This window comes from Lithobates pipiens, unplaced genomic scaffold (genome assembly GCF_037356315.1).
Source record: "Lithobates pipiens isolate NorthernLeopardFrog02 unplaced genomic scaffold, aLitPip1_a1.2 Scaffold_10, whole genome shotgun sequence".
Lineage (NCBI taxonomy): Eukaryota > Metazoa > Chordata > Amphibia > Anura > Ranidae > Lithobates > Lithobates pipiens.
Genome location: NW_027507686.1, coordinates 160,858,202 through 160,882,658, shown reverse-complemented (window position 1 = coordinate 160,882,658; position 24,457 = coordinate 160,858,202). Strand labels below are relative to the sequence as shown.

Sequence of the window (24,457 nt, the reverse complement as noted above, 5' to 3'; positions counted from 1 at the left end):
GCATGAAAGTGGGAACAAAGTAGTGCAGGAACTACTTTAAAGTCACTGCAACATTAACCACTTTCAGACCGGACCATTTTGCTGGTCAATGACCAGAGGTCTTTTTACAATTTGGCACTGCGCTGCTTTAACTGGTAATTGTGCGGTCATGCAATGTTGTACCCAAACAAAATTTGCGTCCTTTTTTTCCCACAAATAGAGCTTTCTTTTAAAGGTATTTGACTGACTCTGCGATTTTTATTTTTTGCGATATAAACGTAAAAAGACCGCAAATTTTTAAAAAAAATGATATTTTCTACTTTTTGTTATTAGAAAAATCCAATAAACTCAATTTTAGTCATACATTTAGGCCAAAATGTATTCAGCCACATGTCTTTGGTAAAAAAAAAGTCAGTAACTGTATATTTATTGGTTTGCGCAAAAGTTGTCACATCTACAAACTAAGGTACGTTTTCTGGAATTTACGCAGCTTTTAGTTTACGACTGCCTATCTCATTTCTTGAGGTGCTAAAATGGCAGGGCAGTGCAAAACCCCCCCAAATGACCCCATTTTGGAAAGTAGACCCCCTAAGGAAATTGATAAGAGACATGTTGAGCCCATTGAATATTTTATTTTTTTGCCTCAAGCGATTGAATAATGACAAAAAAATAATTTTTTTTTTTTTTACACAAAGTTGTCACTAAATGATATATTGCTCACACATGCTATGGGCATATGTGAAATCACACCCCAAAATAAATTCTGCTGCTTCTCCTGAGTACGGGGATACCACATATGTGGGACTTTTTGTGAGCCTAGCCGCGTACGGGGCCCCGAAAACCAAGCACCGCCTTCAGGCTTTCTAAGGGCGTAAATTTTTGATTTCACTTCTCACTACCTATTACAGTTTTGAAGGCCATAAAATGCCAAGATGGCACAAAACCCCCACAAATGACCCCATTTTAGAAAGTAGACACCCCAAGCTATTTGCTGAGAGGCATGTTGAGTCCATGGAATATTTTATATTTTGCCACAAGTTGCGGGAAAATTACAAACTTTTTTTTTTTTTTTTTTTTCACAAAGTTGTCACTAAATTATATATTGCTCACACATGCTATGGGCATATGTGAAATGACACCCCAAAATAATTTCTGCTGCTTCTCCTGAGTACGGGGATACCACATATGTGGGACTTTTTGGGAGCCTAGCCGCGTACGGGGCCCTGAAAACCAAGCACCGCCTTCAGGCTTTCTAAGGGCGTTACAGTTTTGAAGGCCATAAAATGCCAAGATGGCACAAACCCCCCCCCAAATGACCCCATTTTGGAAAGTAGACACCCCTAAATTTAGGGGTACACTAGTGAGACTAGGTAATAAATGGCGGGTGCCCTGAAACTATAAAAAAATAACTAACCAACCAGCGTCACCTGTAACAGTTATATGGTGATCACTGGTGAAAGGGTTAACTAGGGGGCAATCAGGGGGCTTTATGCGGTAGTATATGGGGGTCCCTGGCGCTATAAAAAGCTGCGGCGAACCTAAACACCTACCTGCCTAACTAGCGTCACCTGTGACACTAATACAGCAATCAGAAAAACGATCGCTTATTAGGCTGGGCTCACACTGGAGCGATGCGGGAACGCCACGAATCCGCGGCGGGTTCCCGCATCGCATGCCTCCCGGCGGCAGTTCACACTGCCCTATGCGAACTACTGGGAGTCTCAGTGAAATGTTAATGACACCCCCAGATCAGTTCGCATATCGCAGTGCGATCTGCAAACTCGGATTGCATGGTGTGAACACCCATGCGATCCGATTCTGCTGCGGACCAAAAAAAGGGTCCCGTGCGAGTTTGCGCCGGGTGCGGCGGGTGCGACGCAAATTCAGCCATACTATCTGTATGGCTGAACTCGAATCGCACAGAGATCGGATGTGATTTGCACTGCAGTGCGGTGCGAATCACATCCGTTCTCATAAACCGCTGCAATGTGAACCCAGCCTTAGTGACACTGGCGACGGGGGGTGATCACGGGGTTAAACCTTTATTGGGGGGGGTTAGGGGGGTACCTTAGAACTAAAGGGGGCTAACCCTAACTGCCCTAACAGTTATTACAGTCACAAATGACACCAATGCAAAAAAAAAAAAAATATGCAATTGGTGTCACTGTGACTGGGGGGGGGGGGCAGGGGTAATTGGGGGGGTGATCGGGGGGTGAAGGGGGGGTGTGAGTGTGCCTGGCATGTTCTACTGTGTAGTGTCGTGTTGGTGCAACTCACCGATCCTCTCTCCTCGGTGCCGGAACGAAAAATACCGACACGGAGGAGAGATTACATCACTTCCTCTGCCTGTGTTTACATTACAGGAGAGGAAGTGATGCAATGCTTCACTTCCATTCGTCAGGAGCGATCGCGAGGGGGTGGCCATGAATGAATGGCCGCCCCCTCATCCCGGATCGCTCCTGCACGGATACCGACCGCCGCTGGCAACGGGGGGGGGCCCGATCGGGCCCCCCACCCGCGGGAAGGCAGGGACGTACAGGTACGCCCATATGCCTGCCCGTGCCATTCTGTCGACGTATATCGTCGTGCGGCGGTCGGCAAGTGGTTAAGTCGCACAGATATGAACAGTACTCATTGGGAAACATGGGATGCAACTTGTCATGTGCCTTTGGGGTCCAAAGTCGCATAGCAAGTCACATAAGTGTGAATGGGGTCTTAAAGTGAATCTGACCTGGTCTAAAAATGTAAAGATAGCAGTATTACAAAATTGAAAGCTTCCTGTTGTACATTTTGGTCTCTGTAGGGTCCCCTGGCATTCTGAACCAAGACTGTACAAGGGCTTCAAATTACCAATCCCAGTTCAACCTCTTCAGCTGTGGAAAGTTTACCCCCATTCATGACCAGGCCATTTTTTGTGATCCTGCACTGCGTTACTTTAACTGACAATTGTGCAGTCGTGCAATATATATATATTATTATTTTTTTTTTTTTTTACTTTCAGCTATAAAACATATCTGATTTAAAAAAATCTAATTTCTTCATCAATTTAGGCCAATATGTATAGTGATCACATAGTGTGACTGCGATATTGCGGCAGACAATTCAGGCACCTAACTGACACTTTTCACACTTTGGGGACTGGTGGCACTAATAGTGATCAGTGCAAAAAAATGCACTGTCGCCATACCAATGGCACTGGCAGGGAAGGGGTTAACGTCAGGGGCTATTAAAGGGTTAAATGTGTTCTCTAGGTGTGCTTACTGTGGGGGAATGTAAAGATCTGTGTCCCTGCTCAGGAACACAGGATCGCCACATTCCCCTCTCACAGAACAGCGGTCTGCCTTATTTACATAGGCAGATCACCGTTCTGCTTTTCTCATGAATGTTCGGTGGGTCCCGGAGAACATCGCATCCTCTGGACCCATTGATTGGCTCCCGATGTCCAATCACAGTGGAAGCTGGTTGCTGGCGGCACGCGCCCTAGACACAGACGTGTCAGATCATGATTTTTCACAGAGCGTCCGACCTGCCTCAGTAAATGTACATGGGGTGGCAGCTAAGTGGTTAAGCTGTGTTCTAGCCTGGTACTAAGCCTCATCCTCTGCCATTTACCTGCCAAATCAGGGAACTAGTGAACCCTGAGACCCCTTTAACACCGAGGGCGTTTTGCAGGCGCTATAGCGTTAGAAATAGCACCTGCAATCCACCCTCAAACTGCTGCTCCATTCATACCAGTGTGAAAGCCTTAGGGCTTTCACACTGGAGCGGTGCGCTGGCAGGACGTCGGGAAAAGTCCTGCCATCAGCTTATTTGAAATCAGTGGGGCAGCACTGCATTCCTGCCGGCAAAATGCCGCTATTGTGGTGTATTGCAGGCGGTTTTAACCCTTTCTCGGCTGCTAGCAGGGGGTAAAAGCTCCCCGCTAGCGGCCGAAATACGCTGCAAATCCGCCGCTAAAACGCCGCTAAAAATGTATTAAAAAAAAAAAAAACATTTTATAACGGATAATTTTTGTCCGTCATTGATGTACGCTGATTGGGCATTTTTCCAATGTGTGAGGTACCATTAAGAATTAACGGTACCCCTAAAGAGCAGAGCATTCGTCTGTGTGTCAGGAATGAGCGAGAAAGGCAAGATAATTCTTGCTGGGCAGTGTATTCGCGCTCGAACGAACACATTTAGACCGAATTTTAATGGTTCAAAGAATGTCAGGCAAAAGGGTCGGATCTCGCGCATGTTCACTTCATCAAATCTGGCCCTCTTTGAAAAAAGTTTGGACACCCCTCCTGTATATGAAGGGTAAAGGATAAGTTCACCTTTTGACAAAAAATAATAAATGCACACTTTTTTTTCTTTTGCAGGTAAAAAATGTGCATTTATTTTTTTGAGAGCCTGTATAGCATTGCCGGTGCCATGCAGGTCTCCTGCAGATCTTTGTGCAATGGTGAGCTGCGCTGTGGGGTCTATATCTAAAAAACTTGAGAAGCCAAAGACAAATAGCCTGACTATATAGTGAATGTATTATACCCCCATCCTCAAGGGTTCATATGAATAGAAATATGAATAATCAGTCACTGAAAATTATAAATAAATTAAGTGCATACATAAATAAATTAAGTGTAGTGCATAATTAAATTCATTAAATAAATAAATTGATTATTTATATAAATAAATAATTTGAATCTAATTCAAATGTGAGAAAACCAAAAGAAACTAAAACACTAGTGACATCCTGCAGATCTGTCAGCATATCGGCTTGCTCGTACATCGTACATTTTGACAGGAACCCTCAATGAGCTACCATGGTGCTCATAGCGTCATGGTAGTTCATTGAAAACTACAAGCTGACAGCTGCAAAGGCTGACTTACCTTGTAGTTTTCCATTTACAAAGGAACTTAAATGAGTGACACGGCCTGGTGGGAAGAGCCCCGCATGGCCACGTCTTTTTTTTTTTTTTTTAATTGTGGCAGCAGACACCGGGAGATGCAGGGGCTGGTGCATTCATCATGTTACACCCTGAATATGGGTGTAACATGTTATGAAAGGTGAACTTCTCTTTTAAATGTAATCATACGCACGATGTAGTGTTTCGTTTTAGAAATAGCATAATCATTTAGTGTAAGGAAACTTGAATTTCTTCTTTTGGGTGAACCAAGCTCTAAAGAGTTTTGTGTTTTTTGGCGCCTGGGGGGAAAAGGTGGATTATAAAGGATAATTTGTAGTGGTAAATGAGGGGAAATAAGGTCTCCCATGTGTTGTTTTTTTTTTCGTTCCAAATTTTCAAAGACTGAGCCACGATGAGATTGCAATCTGGAGCAAAGCACTTTTTTACTAAAGTTTTCCTGGATGCATTAATTCGCACATCTAGTATAACTTTTATATCTAGCAATGGTCATCGCTAAAAACAAAAGAATAAACTTGAGCATTAATATGACCTAAGTGTAGCGATATATCCCATGACAATAAATTGTCCTTGTGGAAATAAGTTTGCGACAAATAAAAACCTGGGCATTTTTCTGAAGATAAAGACATGTCTATGTTTATTCTATAGGGCAGCATAATCCAAATTACTTCACACTTAGACATAGTTCAGTACTTGTTTAATTCTGTACAGTGTTTCAATTTCATAGATAACCTTGAATAGCATTGTTGACGTTTTTTAAATCCTTTTATTTTCTTTCTTAAAATTTTCTGCAGGGGTCACAGAAACGTAATTTAACTACTCCAGAGAATCCTCAGTCAAAACGAATCTCCTCCATAAATCGGAGTCCCCATCTTCTCTTCTCACCATCCAGCTTCTCACCAAGGTACAGTTCTTCAAAAGCTCTCTACCCCCCATTCCCCCTTTCCCTTGAGTTTTGGGTGGTCCCACCCTGAGGCTTTTATTTATTTAATTTTTTTTTAAACTTCCTACTGTATATTGTTTGAATCGCAGTTTAAACAAATGCCCCAACAGGCAATGTGAAAATTTCAGTTTCACATATTCAGACACTACATACACAGGTAGATATCTGGTGGCTTTACAGCTGCTTGAATCAATTCTACTACAAAGCCTGACTGCTTACTGTAAAAAAGTAATTTGCCTCCCAGGTACTATAGTGACCAGGAGTTTGTTTACATCTCAGTGCTGCCACCAGTGTTATTCTTATGTCTACGAAAGTGAAAGGGTTAAATGTTATAATTTTGGTTATACGATAGGTTGACATTTATGACTTTAGAAGCACATGGTTAGCATACTTATTTAGGCTAAAACTTGGCTTATTTATTTCCATAGTGCCACCCCCTCCCAGAAGTACAGCTCTCGAGGAAACCGTGGAGAAGTGGTGACATCTTATGGCGAGGTACAGGGAACATCATGGAGTGGTGGAAGTGGCAGAAACACCTCGGTAAAGCTTATCACACTGCTAGAGGAGTCGCTGATTAAACCGTATAAATACATGTTCCAGAAGCTGAATGACATCCGGGATGGTAAGAGGAATAGGACTTTCTGCACAGAACTCATTCACCAATACAAGTCCAGAATTGCTAGTTATCATTAGGGTTATTCAGATGCCCAAAGCAGTGTTATATAATAGTTCAGCAGATGCTTAATGTGGTCAAACTCTTTGGACACTCGTAATGGGTATGGGCTTTTTGCTGTAGCATAAAAAGGTGTTAATTTGCCTAAAAATAAAAACTGCTCTCAAATTCCTACTTCTTTCAGGGAATCCTGGATACAAGAGATAACATTCTACTACTATCCTATTATAGAAAGTTTTTATATGTGCATAAATGTTCCTCTTCCAAAGTCCATAAATATGTAAAAAGGCACATATCACACGTGTACACATGCAGCTCAATCTATACCACACCCATCATTACCTTTTTGGTTGACTAGTCTGACCTATGCCCATCATTAACCCCTTGCCGCTGAGCGTACGCAGACGTGTGTACTCAGCCTTCCGGGGGTTATACCGGGATGATGCCCGCACCTGCAGGCATCATCCCGGTACCGTTTTTCAGAGCGGGCGATTGGCTTTCCAGCCATAACAACCGATACAGCTAAAAGCCGATCGGCTGTTATGCCAGAGGAGGGGACGCTCCCCCCTCCCGCCGCTCTCACCAGGGCTCCCGTTCAATCGGGAGCACCGATGGCGAATCCGATGCTTCCGGCGGCTGGGGAGGAACTGGAATGAACCCAGTAGCGGCTTCACTCCAGTCTCCTAATAGTAAACACAGAAGCGACGTCATGACGTCACTTCCTGTTTACTCGGCTGCCAATGGCGCCGGATTTAAAAATATATGCAGTATTCAGAATATGAATACTTTGAAGTGTAAAGGAGGGATCGGGGGTCTTTTAGACCCCCGATCCCTCCATAAAGAGTAACTGTCACCACCTATTACTGTCACAAGGGATGTTTTACATTCTTTGTGACAGCAATAAAAGTGATCAAAATTTTTATTTATTTTAAAATGCATAAGAAAAAAACATTTTTTTTAAAGTGTCCGCCGTCCCTGCGAGCTCACGAAGCAAAGAAAACGCATACAGAAGTTGCGCCCGCATATGTAAACGGTGTTCAAATCACACATGTGAGGTATCGCCGCAATCGTCAGAGCGAGAGCAATCATTCTAGCACTAGACCTCTAACTCTAACCTGGTAACCGGAATTTTTTTTTAAAGTGCCGCCTATTGAGATTTTTAGGTACCGTAGTTTGTCATCATTCCACGAGTGCATGCAATTATAAAGTGTGACATGTCTGGTATCTATTTACTCGGCATAACATTATCTTTCACATTATGCAAAAATTTAGCTAATTACTGTTTCTTTTTTTTAATTCATGAAAGTGTCCCTTTTCCCAAAAAGTTGCGTTTAAAACACCGCTGTGCAAATACCGTGTGACATAAAATATTGCAACAATTGCCGTTTTATTCTCTAGAGTCTCTGCTAAAAAAAATATATATAATATTTGGGGGGTTCCAAGTAATTTTCTAGCAAAAAATATGGATTTTAACTTGTAAACACCAAATGTCAAAAATAGGCTTAGTCATCAAAGGGTTAATGTACATAATATGGACAGCTGTTTATCATAGTTGTATACATAGGCAGTTGTTAAGTACCCCTAGTATGCAGGTATTGATTAAACAAGACAAAGAACATTAGGTGGAAGAAATTAAGTATTGATTTTTTTTTTTTTTTTTTTATTCATTTGTAAACCCCCTTTACAAAGCAGAGATCTTGGAGAATATAACTCTGGTAGTTCCAGCTTTTGCACTATATTACAAAAAGTATTGGGAAGCTTGCCTTTACATGCACATGAACTTTAATGGCACCCCAGTCTTGGTTCATAAGGTTTAATATGGAGTTACCCCACCCTTTGCAGCTATAACTGCTTCAGCTGTTCCTGGAAGGCTGTCCACAAGGTTCTATGCATTAAGGTGAAAAAACATCTGACAGTGCCTACGCCCCCAGCCCCCCCCCCCCCCCGTTTTACTTAACTGACCCCTTAAAAGTCCCGCGCTCGTCCCCCGACGTCCTTTCCACCGTTCAGCCTGGCCGCTGATTGGCTGGAGTGGATGGATGGAAACCAGCGCAGCCATTGGCTCGTGCTGCTGTCAATCACATCCACTGATGCAGAGCGCCGGCGGGCGGGGCCGTGTGATACAGCGAGCGGCTATAGCCACCGGCTGTATCACGGGTGCGCACCTGCAGATGCTTCTCACCATGCGAGGGAGCTCGCATGAATGTGAGAAGCACCTGCGGGAGGAAGCCGAGACAGCCACGAGGGACCCCAGAAGAGCAGGTTCGGGGCCACTCTGTGCAAAACGAGCTGCACAGTGGAGGTAAGTATGACATGTTTTGTTATTTAAAAAAAAAAATAATCACTTTACAATCCCTTTTAAGTGTATCAACCACTATATAAATATGTAAAGTAAGGCGATATTACTATACTTGTGCATACAAACTTAACAGATGTGAGAAACCTGTTTGTGACACTGAAAAAACATAAAATATATATATACAGTGCCTTGCAAAAGTATTCAGTCCCCCTTGAACTTTTCAACCTTTTGCCACATTTCAGGCTTCAAACATAAAGCTATAACATTTAAATTTTTTGTGAAGAATCACCAACAAGTGGGACACAATTGTGAAGTGGAACGAAATCTATTGGATATTTTAAACTTTTTTAGCAAATAAAAAACTGAAAAGTGGTGCGTGCAAAATTATTCGGCCCCTTTACTTTCAGTGCAGCAAACTCACTCCAGAAGTTCAGCGAGGATCTCTGAATGATCCAATGTTGTCCTAAATGACTGATGGTGATAAATAGAATCCACCTGTGTGTAATCAAGTCTCTGTATAAATGCACCTGCTCTGTGATAGTCTCAGGGTTCTGTTGAAAGCGCAGAGAGCATCATGAAGACCAAGGAACACCAGGCAGGTCTGTAATACTGTTGTGAAGAAATTTCAAGCCGGATTTAGATACAAAAAGATTTCCCAAGCTTTAAACATCCCAAGGAGCACTGTGCAAGCGATCATTTTGAAATGGAAGGAGTATCAGACCACTGCAAATCTACCAAGACCTGGCCGTCCCTCTAAACTTTCAGCTCAGACGAGGAGAAGACTGATCAGAGATGCAGCCAAGAGGCCCATGATCACTCTGGATGAACTGCAGAGAACTACAGCTGAGGTGGGAGAGTCTGTCCATAGGACAACAATCAGTCGTACACTGCACAAATCTGGCCTTTATGGAAGAGTGGCAAGAAGAAAGCCATTTCTCAAAGATATCCATAAAAAGTCTTGTCTAAAGTTTGCCACAAGCCACCTGGGAGACACACCAAACATGTGGAAGAAGGTGCTCTGGTCAGATGAAACCAAAATCAAACTTTTTGCCCACCCACAATGCAAAACGATATGTTTGGCATAAAAGCAACACAGCTCATCACCATCAACACACCATCCCCACTGTCAAACATGGTGGTGGCAGCATCATGGTTTGGGCCTGCTTTTCTTCAGCAAGGACAGGGAAGATGGTTAAAATTGAGGGGAAGATGGATGCAGCCAAATACAGGACCATTCTGGATGAAAACCTGTTGGAGTCTGCAAAAGACCTGAAACTGGGACAGAGATTTATCTTCCAACAAGACAATGATCCCAAACATACAGCAAAATCTACAAGGAAATGGTTCACAAATAAACGTATCCAGGTGTTAGAATGGCCAAGTCAAAGTCCAGACTTGAATCTAATCGAGAATTTGTGGAAAGAGCTCTCCATCCAACCTCACTGAGCTCGAGCTGTTTTGCAAGGAAGAATGGGCAATAATTTCAGTCTCTCGATATGCAAAACTGATAGAGACATACCCCAAGCGACTTTCAGCTGTAATCGCAGCAAAAGATGGCTCTACAAAGTATTAACGCAAGGGGGGCGAATAATTTTGCACGCCCCACTTTTAATTTTTTTCTTAGTTAAAAAAGTTACAAAAATCCAATAGATTTCGTTCCACTTCACAATTGTGTCCCACTTGTTGGTGATTCTTCACAAAAAATACAAATTTTATCTTTATGTTTGAAGCCTGAAATGTGGCAAAAGGTTGAAAAGTTCAAGGGGGCCGAATACTTTCGCAAGGCACTGTAACAAACAATTTCATAAATCAATAATCAGAAATACTCCAAATAATTTTCTGAACAAAAAATCCTGATGTCAGTGTTCGCAAAATCTATAACCTAGTTTGCACTATTTCAGCAGATAACTTCTGTGCAATTCACCGCTGTCCATACATATATAAGTGGCACATAATTGTGAAGTAGAAGGAAAATGATCAATGATTTTCAACATTTTTTACAAATAAATATCTAAAAAGGGTGGCGTGTATTTGTATTCGGCTCCCTTTACTTTGATACCCCTAACTAAAATCTAGTAGAACCAATTGCCTTCAGAAGTCACCTAATTAGTAAATAGAATCCATCTGTGTGTAATTTAATCTCAGTATAAATACAGCTGTTCTGTGAAGCCCTGAGAGGTTTGTTAGAGAACCTTAGTGAACAAACGGCAGCATGACGGCCAAGGAACACACCAGACAGGTCAGGGATAAAGTTGTGGAGAAGTTTAAAGCAAGGTTACGCTATGTTACAAAAAATAAAAATAAAAAAATCCAAGCTTTGAACAATTTATGGAGCTCTGTTAAATCCATTATCTGAAAATGGAAAGAGTATGGCACAACTGCAGACCTACCAAGACATGGCTGTCCACCTAAACTGACAGGCCGGGCAAGGAGAGCATTAATCAGAGAAGCAGCCAAGAGGCCCATGGTAACTCTGGAGGAACTGCAGGGATCCACAGCTCAGGTGGGAGAATCTGTTCACAGGACAACTATTAGTCATGTACTCCACAAATCTGTCCTTTATGGAAGAATGGTAAGAAGAAAGCCAGTGTTGAAAAAGAGCCATAAGAAATCCTGTTTGAAGTGTGGGGGACACAGCAAACGTGGAAGAAGGTGCTCTGGTCAGATGAGATCAGAATTGAAGTTTCTGCCATAAAAGCAAAACGCTATTTGTGGCAGAAAACTAACACTGCACATCACCCTGAACACACCATCCACACAGTAAAACGTGGTGGCAACATCATGTTGTGGGAATGCTTTTCTTCAGCAGGGACAGAGAAGCTGGTCAGAGTTGATGGGAAGATTGATGGTGCCAAATACAAGGCAAACTTAGAAGAAATTTTGTTAGTTGCAAAAGACTTGAGACTGGAGCGGAGGTTCACCTTCCAACAGGATAACGACTCTAAACGTACAGCCAGAGCTACAATGGAATGCTTTAGATCAAAGCATATTCATGTGTCAGAATGGCCCAGTCAAAGTCCAGACCTAAATCTAATTGAGAATCTGTGGCAAATTGCCATTCACAGATGCCCTCAATCCAGTCTGACAGAGCTTGAGCTATTTTGCAAATAACGGGTAAAAATGTTACTCTCTCTAGATGTGCAAAGCTGGTAGAGTCCATAAAAGTACTTTCAGCCATAATTGCAGCGAAAGGTGGTTCTACAAGGTATTGACTCAGGGGGGCTGAATACAAATGCACGCCACACTTTTCACATATTTATTTGTAAAAAATGTTGAAAAGCATTTATTATTTTCATTCCACTTCACAATTATGTGCTATTGTCTTTGGGAACTAGACGTATGAGTGCTGCCAGCATTGCGGCAGAGGTTGAGGGGGGGGGGGGGGGGTCAGCCTGTCAGTGCTCAGACCATACGCCGTACACTGCATCAAATTGGTCTGCATGGCTGTCATTCCAGAAGGAAGCCTCTTCTAAAGATGATGCACAAGAATGTCCGCAAATAGTTTGCTAAAGACAAGCAGACTAAGAATATGGATTACTGGAACCATGTCCTGTGGTCTGAGATGAAGATAAACTTATTTGGTTCAAATGGTATCAAGAGTGTGTGGGGGCAACCAGGTGAGGCGTACAAAGGCAAGTGTGTCTTACCTACAGTCAAGCATGGTGATGGGAGTGTCATGGTCTTGGGCTGCATGAGTGCTGCCGGCACTGGGGAGCTACAGTCCATTGAGGGAACATGCCACCCCAAACACACCTCCCAAGATGACCACTGCCTTGCTAAAGAAGCTGAGGGCAAAGGTGATAGACTGGCCAATCGTGTCTCCAGACCAAACCCTATTGAGCATCTGTGGGGCATCCTCAAACGGAAGGTGGAGAAGCACAATGTCTGTAACATCCACCAGCTCTGTGATGTCATCATGGAGGAGTGGAAGAGGACTCCAGTCGCATCCAGTGAAGCTCTGGTGAACTCCATACCTAAGAGAGTTAAGGCAGTGCTGGAAAATAATGCTGGCCATACAAAATATTGACACTTTGGGCCCAATTTGGACATTTTCATCTAGGGTGAACTCACTTTTGTTGCCAGCGTTTTAGACATTAATGGCTGTATGTTGAGTTATTTTGAGGGGTCAGCAAATTTAGATTGTTATACAAGCTGTACACTCACTACTTAACATTGTGGCAAAGTGTCATTTCTGCAGTATTTTCACATGAAAATATATAATAAAATTCTTTACAAAAATGTGAGGGGGGTGTGCTCACTTTTGTGAAATACTTTGTGTGTATGAGTAGGTAGGGCAGTGTATGGAGGTCAGTGGTAGGTGGGGCAGTGTACGGGGGTCAGTAGTAGGTGGGGCAGTGTACGGAGATCAGTGGTAGGTGGGGCAGTGTACGGAGATCAGTGGTAGGTGGGGAAGTGTATGGAGATCAGTGGTAGGTGGGGCAGTGTATGGAGGTCAGTGGTAGGTGGGGCAGTGTATGGAGATCAGTGGTAGGTGGGGCAGTGTATGGAGGTCAGTGGTAGGTGGGGCAGTGTATGGAGGTCAGTGGTAGGTGGGGCAGTGTACGGAGGTCAGTGGTAGGTGGGGCAGTGTACGGAGGTCAGTGGTAGGTAGGGCAGTGTACAGGAGTCAGTAGTAGGTAGGGCAGTGTATAGAGGTCAATAATAGGTAGGGCAGTGTACAGGGAAAAGTAGGGTCGTGGATGTGAGTGAGCATGGGGGGGGGGTCAACAGAGCATTGTACAGGGGGCTCTGGAAGGCATGTTAGAGGGGTCAGAATGGCCTGAAACAGGAAGGTCAGGAGGGCATGGTATGGGGGAGTCAGGGAGACATGCCACTGGAGGCCTCAGGGGCAACACCACTGAGGTATCAGGGGGCACATTACTGAGGAATTTGGAGAGCACACCACTGGGGGCTCAGGTTGACAATAAAATTGTTACCTGATGCAGCTACAGTGACAGATCTAACTGTTTGTGGTGACCCCAGCCAGCCCTCCTCTCTCATCCATTCCACGTGATCTCATCCATAAGCGCCTTGGATGGACCGAGGAGGAGGGAGGGGACAGCACAATGCACACCAGCTTAGGTGCCTTCTGAAAGAGCCAGACCCCGGCTGCTTTCATCGGCAGCAGATACTTTCTTAGCTCCGCCCACACGCCTATTTCCGCAGCTGATTCTTTCCTTGTCTGCCTGCCTGTTGTCATTGGCGGCAGAGGCTTTCCTCAATCCGCAGCCCCAAACCTCATTGGATAAGACAGCAGAGGGCATGCAGCGGGGGCGTGGAATGTCTGTTGGCTTTTGATGGGTTCCCAGCACTGGTGGCTTTCCTGTGCAGCTCAGCCAGTTGCGGGTCGGCAAGGCAGGGACAAACATGAGATCTACCATTCACCTACTCGCGGTCAGCTGTTAGATCGCGATCAACGGGTTGCCGACCCCGGCTTTAGATCATATCAGCAAGGAAGATGAAGTGAATTCAGAATATATTGTGCCCTTCTGTACTGCTCCTACGCATCCAAACAGGAGTCATAAATCCATGTGCACTCGCATTATTTTGTGCCGATACCAGCACAAACATTAAACAAATTAACCGCTTTCTGCCCCGCCACTCTCCAAAGGGGTTTGGCGTGCGTTCCACTTATTCCGGACGTGATATCAACTAGGGCTGCAACTAACGATTATTTTTTATGAATGAATGAATGAATGAAATACTTATATAGCGCACAATGCGAACTGAATCGCCTCTAGGCGCTGTGGCGAGCTTTGATCATCTGCTAAAAGAGGAAGGTCTTGAGTTTTTTCCTAAAAGCCAGGTGATTTTCTTCCAGGCGGATGTTTATTGGTAGAGCATTCCATAGCCGAGGCCCTTGGACAGCGAATCTCCGATCCCCCTTGGATTTATACCGGGCTTTGGGCACGAGGAGGAGGTTTTTGTTGGCTGATCGAAGACTGCGGTTTGGTGTGTAATGATTTATTTTCTCCATTAGGTATTGCGGAGCTTCTCTATGCACGCATTTGTGGGTGAGGCAAAGGGTCTTGAACGTGATCCGATTTTTTACGGTTAGCCAATGTAAGCTCCTCAGTGAAGGAGAAATGGATTCCCAGGGTTTTTTTCCTGTTAGCAGCCTTGCCGCCGTGTTTTGGATCAGTTGTAATCGCGCAAGTTGATATTGTGGTAATCCTATGTAAAGCGAGTTTGCGTAGTCCAGTCGTGAATTAATGATTGTTCCAACTACCACTGCTTTGTCATTCTTTGGGATAAAAGGGATGAGTCTGCGAAGCATGCGCAGCAGATGGTGAGATCGACTGACTACTGCTCCTATTTGCGCATCCATTGACATTTGTGCGTCTAAAATAACCCCGAGACTCTTGGCTTTGGTCTTTGGGGAGATAGTCTGCCCAAAGACGGTTGGTGGAGACCAGGAGGTTTTGGTTGCGGGCTTATGATTTGGGTGTAAGATAAGAAGCTCTGTCTTTGATTGGTTCAGCTGGAGGGAGTTGGTGGTCATCCAGTCCTCTATTGATTTGAGGCAGTTTTCAAGTTGTTGTTGGTGATCTTTTTTTCCATTGATCCGGAAATAAAGTTGCGTGTCGTCAGCGTAAGAGTGGAAGCAGAGATCTGAGCATCTGATGATTTGAAGGAGTGGGCGAATGTAAATGTTGAAGAGAACGGGTGACAACGGAGAGCCTTGAGGGACTCCGCAGGTGACTGCCCGAGTTTCGGAGAGGAATTTTCCTAGTTTCACTGTCTGTGACCGATTTCCTAGGAAGGACGCGAACCAATGGAGATCTATGTCTTGGACTCCGGCTACTTCTGTGAGGCGGACGAGTAGAGTATTGTGATCTACTGTATCAAACGCTGCACTTAGGTCTAGCAGTACGAGGAGACACGGCTCTCCGTCATCTGCCGCTTCGAGGGCGTCATCCCAAATCTTGAGGAGAGCTGTTTCTGTTCCATGACCCGGGCGGAAGCCTGATTGCAGCGGGTCCAGGAGTTTGTGAGTATCCAGGTGAAGTTGTAGCTGATGTACTACAGCTTTCTCCATGATCTTAGAAATGGTGTTGAGGCTTGTAATTGGCCTACGGTTGTTTGGATCCTGAGGGTCCAGGTTTGGTTTCTTGAGTAGAGGTTTGACGATGCCTTGTTTGAGGATGCTGGGAACAATCCCTTCGTGGAATGATCGGTTTATGAGGTGGGTTATGGTTGGAGCCACGATGTCGGAGCATTCTTTCAGTAGTTTTGTGGGGATGATGTCAATAGGTGAGGTACTGTCACGCAGTTTATTAATGATGTTTTTTGCGGTGTCTACGGTAATTGGGGATAGTGAAAATTTTGGCGGTTGCGGTATGTTGGTGCGGACATCCTCTTTATGTATTTGCTGGCTGAGGTCGGATGTTTTCTTCTGACAAATTGTTTCCCTGATGGTTTTGACTTTATCGATGAAAAAATCTGACAGTTTGTCACAGTAATCCTGGGATTCACTTTCTGGGGGTTCTAGGCACACCGGATTCATTGATTGATTAACCAGTTTAAACAGTTCCCGTGGTTGGTTTGCGGCCATTGAGATTGTATATGAGAAGTGGTCCTTTTTGGCTTTGAAGATTGCTTTCCGATAATTCTCTGTCAGACCTTTGTAGTTAAATAGGTTTTCCTCGGTGGGATTTCTTCTCCATGTTCTTTCCGCTCTTCTGCGTTCTTGCTTTAGTACGGAGAGGGAGCTATTAAACCATCCAGCATTTTTCTTCCTGATGAGAGCCCTGCGTTTTGGTGCTACCGAGTCTGCTGATTGCAGTAATGCCTTGTTCAGGGAGTTGAGTGTTTCCTCCGTAGAGTGGTTTAAGGTTATTGTAGATATTTTTTTGGACAGAGTGGTTTTGAAGGCTTCGGAGTACAGTTTTTTATGCGATCTGGTCCAGTGCGTTGTTACAGGTTTCCGTTTTGCGTTGGTGATGTTGGTAGTGATTTTGAATTTGATGGCGTGGTGATCCGTCCATGGCAGAGTTATGTTGTCGCATATGTTGACGTCGATGTTCTGTTTGTTTATAATCGATTACGATTTATTGTTTCGATTTAATCGGTTAATGACCTTAAAAAAAAAAAAAAGTGTGTTGTATAATTTAGTTAATATGTAAAGTTAAAAAAAAAAAAAGGCAATTTATTCTTAAATATCTCTATGCAGTGGTAAATATAAACCAACTATATGGTTAGGGAGCAAAATATCTAATCCACTCTGAGAATGACAGACAGAAGATATATACTGTATACACTATTAGAGGAGAGATATACTGTATATACTATTAAGATATATACTATTAAAGGGTGAATCTGGTAAATATCAGACTCAGATCTTTTTTTTATTTAAAAAACGAACGCCTTTAAAAAAAAAAAATGTAATTTTAAGAACGTTTGTTTGATTTTCTAATCGTTAGTGAGGTCAAATTGAAGTTCATTTTTAACCAGAGTGACAGGAAAATTTGGAAATAATAGAAAACTTCTTGGTCAAAAGGAATTTACAGACAGTGTATGTGGTTTTTGTTTAGAAATTACATTCATTTTAAAAACAAAATGTTAAAAACAAGTGAAAATTTCAAACATTCTTTCAGCGAATGTACAAAGATTTTTTGTATGAATATTCTCGTCTGAAAATTGATCCGTGTGGCCAGCATAAGGCTCGGTACACACCTACGCAGTTTGCTTTTGATCTGTTTCTGCAGTGTTTTTCTGTGCGTTTTGATTTTTGCGCACATGATTTTGCTGCGGTTTACATTTTTGCATTTTTTTTGGCCAGATTAAAAAACACAAATTGCTACAAAAAACGCATGACATGCCTTTCTGCAGCCTCTCAATTGAAGTATATTGAGCCAAAAAAGTACTGTTTTGCATTAAAAAAAAAAGTCCCTGGCCCTTTCCAAATACGCAGTGGCTGAAAAAAGCATAGATGTGAATGTGTCCCATAGGAAACCGTGTAAACGAACTGTAGTGCCTTTCTGCAAAAAAAAAACATAGATGTGAACCAGGTCTAAGACGGTTAGTAACATAATGGGGTTAAAAAAACGTAAAATGAGCCCTTTATAGTACAAAAAGGCAGATAATTACTACTGTAAGGGGTTCACTTTTTTTTGTACTGTAGAACTCTGAAAGTAATATTTACAGTAGCGATTATTTGCTTATTTTGTACTAGAAAGGGCTCATTTTAATTTTTTTAACCCCATTATGTTACTGGCCGATTAATCGATTATGAAATCGATTACTATTTTCATAATCGATTAGTTGTCGATTAATCGATTAGTTGTTTCAGCCCTAATATCAACGACAATCCAGAAATATCAGCAGCGAGCCAATCTTAATGCATCTCACCAATAGGCGTTAACAGGAAGTCCGGTCTCTGTAATTTTACTGAAGTCTAATATACCCAATATTGAAATGTGATTGGAGAATTCCCGATTACTTATAGGGCGCAAACCAGATTGACTCCTTACATTCCAATACACTGATTTTGGTGGGTAATCCATATTATGTAAATACTATAGTTGTGTATGTGTGTGTGTGTTAGAGACATTTGTGCACAATGTATCAAATACATCAGATGTTTACATTAAATTGCATATATTAAATACTTCAAGCTTTTACAAAATAGCCTACCTATATAGAAAAATAAAAATGTAAAGTATGTTATCCTGAAGCTTATCTTTAACCACTTAAGGACCGCCTCACGCCGAAGTACGTCGGCAGAATGGCACGGCTGGGCGTGCTCCCGACCCGGTCCTGTGCTCCGAGGCCGCGGGACCAGCGGACCCGATCACCGTTGGTGTCCCGCGATCGGGTCACAGAGCTGAACGAGGAGAGGTCTGTGTAAACAAACCTCTCCCCGTGCTTCCCTGTGTGGCTGTCACTGATCGTCTCTTCCCTTTTATAGGGAAGGACGATCAGTGAGGTCACATGCCAGGCCCCTACAATAAAAGAAAAACATAACTTCATACATAACACCTACACTGCCCCCTAGTGGTTAACTCCTTCACTGCCAGTGTCCTTTACACAGGAATCAGTGCATTAAAATAGCACTGATTGCTGTATAAATGACAATGGTGTCAAAAATGTCTGATGTGTCAGCCATAATGTCACAGTCACAATCGCAAAAAGGGGCTTGGTCCTTTGGCTGCAAATTGGTCCGGGGCTTAAGTGGTTAACTGAATTTGACACTGAGAACTCGTTAAATCCAGGACTGGCCTTAAGTGTGATCCAGGATCAGATTTCAGTCATGGTGGTCAGTATTTTTATTTTATTTTTATTCAGAGACCTATGGTTTCAAATCTCTTGGTGCAACGCTTTGTGCAAAGTGTCGCCAGTTTTGACTTGGGATATCAACTTGGTACTTTCTTTATAGCAGAAAATTTTGTTTGTGCCCATCTGCGATATTCTGTTTTGTTCCTTCTGCAACAAAAGGTTACTCTGGTTGTCACTACTTTGAATTCCAGAGTTTAGTAATTTGCTGTGCTTCCTGTACAGAACCAGTTTTGGTGTTTCACCATGACCATGTGGTTTCATGGCCTCAGCCAACCTTTGTGCTTAGATACCCTGTGTCCTGGGATGTATGATCAAGAAAACAGAATCTTTGGTTTACTTGTAAAATTATTTTCTTGGCATACAACAGAGGGAACCCATCCTCCTGCCCTTATGGTATATGACTTCTTATGCCTGGGAGGGATTGTTTTTTTTTTTGTTTTTTTTGCCAGTGTCCAGTCACTGGAAGGTGGCAGCATAATAGCCCTATCGTAATAGAGATGAAGATATCCAGAAAAGGATTTTTAAGCCAAACCCCCCCCCCCTCTTTTTTTTTATTTATTTATTTCATTTTTTTTTTTTTTTCAGTAACAATTATTTGATATGGAAAAATACAACAATACATCTCTGGAGACTCATTAGTTATGTCAGGAACTATTTTCTTGTGTAGGGTAGCCGATGTTCACCCCCCTTATTGAGCTTTATTTTTTGTTCCCGCTAGTTGTAAACAGTAAAATCGAAGAGCTTGGTGAAGCACTGAAGAATCATTACCACATTGAAGAATTTACTTCAGTATCTTTTCCAGCTCAAGTAAGTCTAATGTAAATTTATATACATACAGCTCTGCAGAAAATATCAAACACTAGAAAAACAGTAAAAATTTTGAGGTGAACTAACTTGCCTGTAAAGAAGTATGTTCACATAATGTAGTTGGCTGGGCCCTGTAGAACTTAATTGCAAGGATGACCTGTTCTCTTCCTGTCTTTGAACTTCGAGCGCTGCAGGGGTTAATAGTGTCAGGTCTTCTGTGAAAAGCTTCCTTATGAGGTCCCGCCCCCTCCTTCTCTTGTATTTAGAAACAAAATGTTCTTTCATTGCCTCCCTGCCTGTAACGGGATCTGTGAATGGAAGAGCGTCAGAGTCACAGATTTCTCTTCTCCCTTCACAGATCCTGTTACAGGCAGTGGAAGCAATGAAAGAACATTTTGCAATGGAGGAGGAGATAGGAGGAAGTGGGTCCTCATCAGGAACTTACTAACAGCAGCGTCACAGAAGACCTTAAAGCGGAGTTCCACACATTTTGTTTATTAAAAGTCAGCAGCTACAAAAAGTGTAGCTGCTGACTTTTAATAAACGGACACTCACCTGTCCCATGGTTCAGCTATACAGCCGCCAGCTGTGGGCACCCGGCCGTGACAGCTTTCAGCTTCGCACTGCGCTCTGCTAATGCTGAAGAGGAAAAATATTATATAATATGTATGTGTATGTATGTGTGTATTTTATTTAGGGCTGCAACTAACGATTATTTTCGTAATCGATTAGTGGGCCGATTATTGTTTCGATTAATAACCTTTAAAAAACAAAAAGTGGGTCAAATTGACGTTCATTTTCAACCACAGTGATGGGAAAATTTGGAAATAGAAAACTTCTTAGTCAAAGGAATTTTCAGACAGTGTATGTCAGTGATGGTGAACCTTGGCACCCCAGATGTTTTGGAACTACATTTCCCATGATGCTCATTCACTCTTCAGTGTGGTTGAGCATCATGGGAAATGTAGTTCCAAAACATCTGGGGTGCCAAGGTTCGCCATCACTGGTGTATGTGGTTTTCGTTCAGAAATGACATTCGTTTTAAAAACAGAATGTTAAAAACAAGTGAAAATTTCAAACAAAATTCTTTCATTCAGCGAATGTAGAAAGATTTTTCGTCTGAACATTCTCATCTGAAAATTGATCCGTGTGGCCAGCATAACGCTCGGTACACACCTATACAGTTTGCTTTTGATCTGTTTCTGTAGTGCTTTTTGCTGTACGTTTTGATTTTTGCGCACGTGATTTTACTGAAATGTGCATTTTTGCATTTTTTTGGGCAGATTAAAAAACACAAATTACATACTTTTCTGCAGCTTCTCCATTGAAGTATATTGAACCAATAAAGCACCATTTTGCGTTAAAAGTCCCTGACCATCTGCTCGGGTTGGCAGGTAAGTGTTCCCAGTCCGACAAGGTGCAGTGCCTGCTGAGGGACAAAAGCGTCCCTGGTTTCACAAGCCTGCGAGAAAATCTATTACCGCATGAAGGTTTGCTCTGCCCGACTCTCGGGTGGGGGGTCCTCTTTCGGGAGTTTGCAGCCCAGTGGACCTCCCTACTTTCCGACCAGTGGGTCTGCGAACTGGTTTCCTCAGGGTACAAGATAGTTTCTTTCTTGTCACAGATTTTTTTCCCTCCAACCTTCATCATCTTCCAGCTTGTCGGGAGACCCTGTTTGGGGCAGTACAGGACCTGCCGCTGCTGAGCGGGGTGATAGTACCTGTACCAACGCTGGAAAGGTTTCAGGGATTCTACTCCAATCTGTTTAGTCCCAAAGAAGGAAGGGGTTTGTCAGGTCCTGGACCTCAAGGCCCTAAACAGCTCTGTGAAGGTACAAAGGTTCAGGATGGGAATCAGTTCACTTAGTGGTCGCTGCACTCCATCAGGGGGATTTTCTGGCATCCCTGTGGACATAAAGGATGCATACTTGCATGTCCCCATATGCATCAAGCATCAGAAGTTTCTGCGATTTGCGGTTGGGGACGAGCAATATCAATTTGTAGCTCTCCCTTTTGGCCTGGTGTCGGCACTGAGGGTCTTCACCAAGGTGCTAGCCCCAATTTTGGCTTTGCTAAGGCAGCGAGGGATCGCAATCGTGGGTTACCTGGACGGCCTTCTTCTGAGGGCAGCTTCCGCCTCACAACTAAGGAAGGATGTGGCAATTGCCATGCAAACTTTTCGGGAGTTTGGTTGGGTACTGAACCTACAGAAGTCAGTGTTGATGCCGACTCAACGCACCTGGGCCTGCTGCTGGGCTCCTCGGAGGCGAAAGTCTTTCTTCCTTTGGACAAGCTGCAGATTCTTCAAGCTGCGGTAAAGTTGTTGGTGTCCCACAGGTGGTCGTCGCTTTGTTTTTGCATGCGAGTCCTGGGTCTCATGGTAGCCACTTTTGAGGCGGTACCGTATGCTCACTTCCACACTCGTCTTGCAAAAGGAGATCCTGTCAAGATGGGCCAAATGTCTGTTGTCCCTGGATTGTCAAATTCGAGTGAGCCGGCTAGTCATCGAGGAACAAGGAGCTTGGCTGCAGCACTGGAGGTCGCTCACATCCTGCGATGGATAGAGCAGCGCGTGCCGGCTCTGTCGACCGTGTACATTCTGGGTGTAGAAAACTACCTAAGTTGTCAGATGCTGGACCAAGGGGAATGGTCGCTACATCTGGATGTATTTTGGTTTCTTTGCCTAAGGTGGGGCATGCCAGATGTGGATCTTCTAGCTTCTTGACTCAATCAGAAGGTACAGATGTTTGTGGCCAGTTCAAAGGATCCCTGGGCGAACGCGGCAGAAGCGTTGGTTGCTCCATGGGGGAATTATCGGCTGATTTATGCTTTTCCCCACTCAAACTTCTACCACGTCTGCTTTGCAGAGTGGAGGCCGAGGGGATTCCAGTAATTCTGATTGGCCACGGTGTCCGTGGTACGCTGACATAGTTCGAATGGTGATGGATGTTCCTTGGCGACTGCCGATGCGAGAGGATCTTCTAACGCATGGTCCAATACTTCATCCTGCTTTACCGTCACTGGCTTAATGGCATGGCTGTTGAAAGCCAGGTGCTAAGGGACCGAGGTCTGTTGGATTCGGTAATATCCATTATGTTGAGGGCACGGAAGTCATCTTCTTGGAAGATTTATCATCGTACGTGGAAGGCCCAGTTCCTTTTATGGAAACCCTGATGCTACATCTTCAACCAACACCCCATGACACCACTCATATTCTACTGTGCTACAGACCACCGGGACCAAAGTCCAATCTTCTTTCACCCCTCACGGAATCCTTTGCAATGCACACCCTAAAATTCAAAAATTTCCTGGCACTCGGAGATTTCAACCTTTGGGCAAACGAGCCTAAAGACCCCATCGCGACTGCCTGCATCAATCAACTAGAAGAACTGGGTCTACAGCAACTGATAAAGAATCCCACGCATGGGTCAGGACACACCCTGGACCTCATTTTCAAACAGAACATTGACGTCAACATACTCGACAACATAACTCTGCCATGGACGGATCACCACGCCATCAAATTCAAAATCACTACCAACATCACCAACGCAAAACGGAAACCTGTAACAACGCACTGGACCAGATCGCATAAAAAACTGTACTCCGAAGCCTTCAAAACCACTCTGTCCAAAAAGATATCTACAATAACCTTAAACCACTCTACGGAGGAAACACTCAACTCCCTGAACAAGGCATTACTGCAATCAGCAGACTCGGTAGCACCAAAACGCAGGGCTCATCAGGAAGAAAAATGCTGGATGGTTTAATAGCTCCCTCTCCGTACTAAAGCAAGAACGCAGAAAAGCGGAAAGAACATGGAGAAGAAATCCCACCGAGGAAAACCTATTTAACTACAAAGGTCTGACAGAGAATTATCGGAAAGCAATCTTCAAAGCCAAAAAGGACCACTTCTCATATACAATCTCAACGGCCACAAACCAACCATGGGAACTGTTTAAACTGGTTAATCAATCAATGAATCCGGTGTGCCTAGAACCCCCAGAAAGCGAATCCCAGGATTACTGTGACAAACTGTCGGATTTTTTCATCGATAAAGTCAAAACCATCAGGGAAACAATTTGTCAGAAGAAAACATCCAACCTCAGCCAGCAAATACATAAAGAGGATGTCTGCACCAACATACCGCAACCGCCAAAATTTTCACTATCCCCAATTACCGTAGACACCGCAAAAAACATCATTAATAAACTGCGTGACAGTACCTCACCTATTGACATCATCCCCATAAAACTACTGAAAGAATGCTCCGACATCGTGGCTCCAACCATAACCCACCTCATAAACCGATCATTCCACGAAGGGATTGTTCCCAGCATCCTCAAACAAGGCATCGTCAAACCTCTACTCAAGAAACCAAACCTGGACCCTCAGGATCCAAACAACCGTAGGCCGATTACAAGCCTCAACACCATTTCTAAGATCATAGAGAAAGCTGTAGTACATCAGCTACAACTTCACCTGGATACTCACAAACTCCTGGACTCGCTGCAATCAGGCTTCCGCCCGGGTCATGGAACAGAAACAGCTCTCCTCAAGATTTGGGATGACGCC

At 43.6% G+C, this 24,457-nt stretch overlaps 1 protein-coding gene across 1 annotated transcript in view; it reads left to right on the top strand.

Annotated features, from left to right (window-relative positions):
- Positions 1 to 24,457, top strand: part of POLA2 (DNA polymerase alpha 2, accessory subunit) — a 164,547-nt gene that overhangs the window by 46,826 nt on the left and 93,264 nt on the right. Inside the window, exons 6-8 of the mRNA XM_077458701.1 lie at positions 5,678 to 5,787; positions 6,255 to 6,448; positions 19,795 to 19,883. Of these exons, the coding sequence (XP_077314827.1) occupies positions 5,678 to 5,787; positions 6,255 to 6,448; positions 19,795 to 19,883 (393 nt within the window). The remainder of the gene's footprint in view (positions 1 to 5,677; positions 5,788 to 6,254; positions 6,449 to 19,794; positions 19,884 to 24,457) is intronic.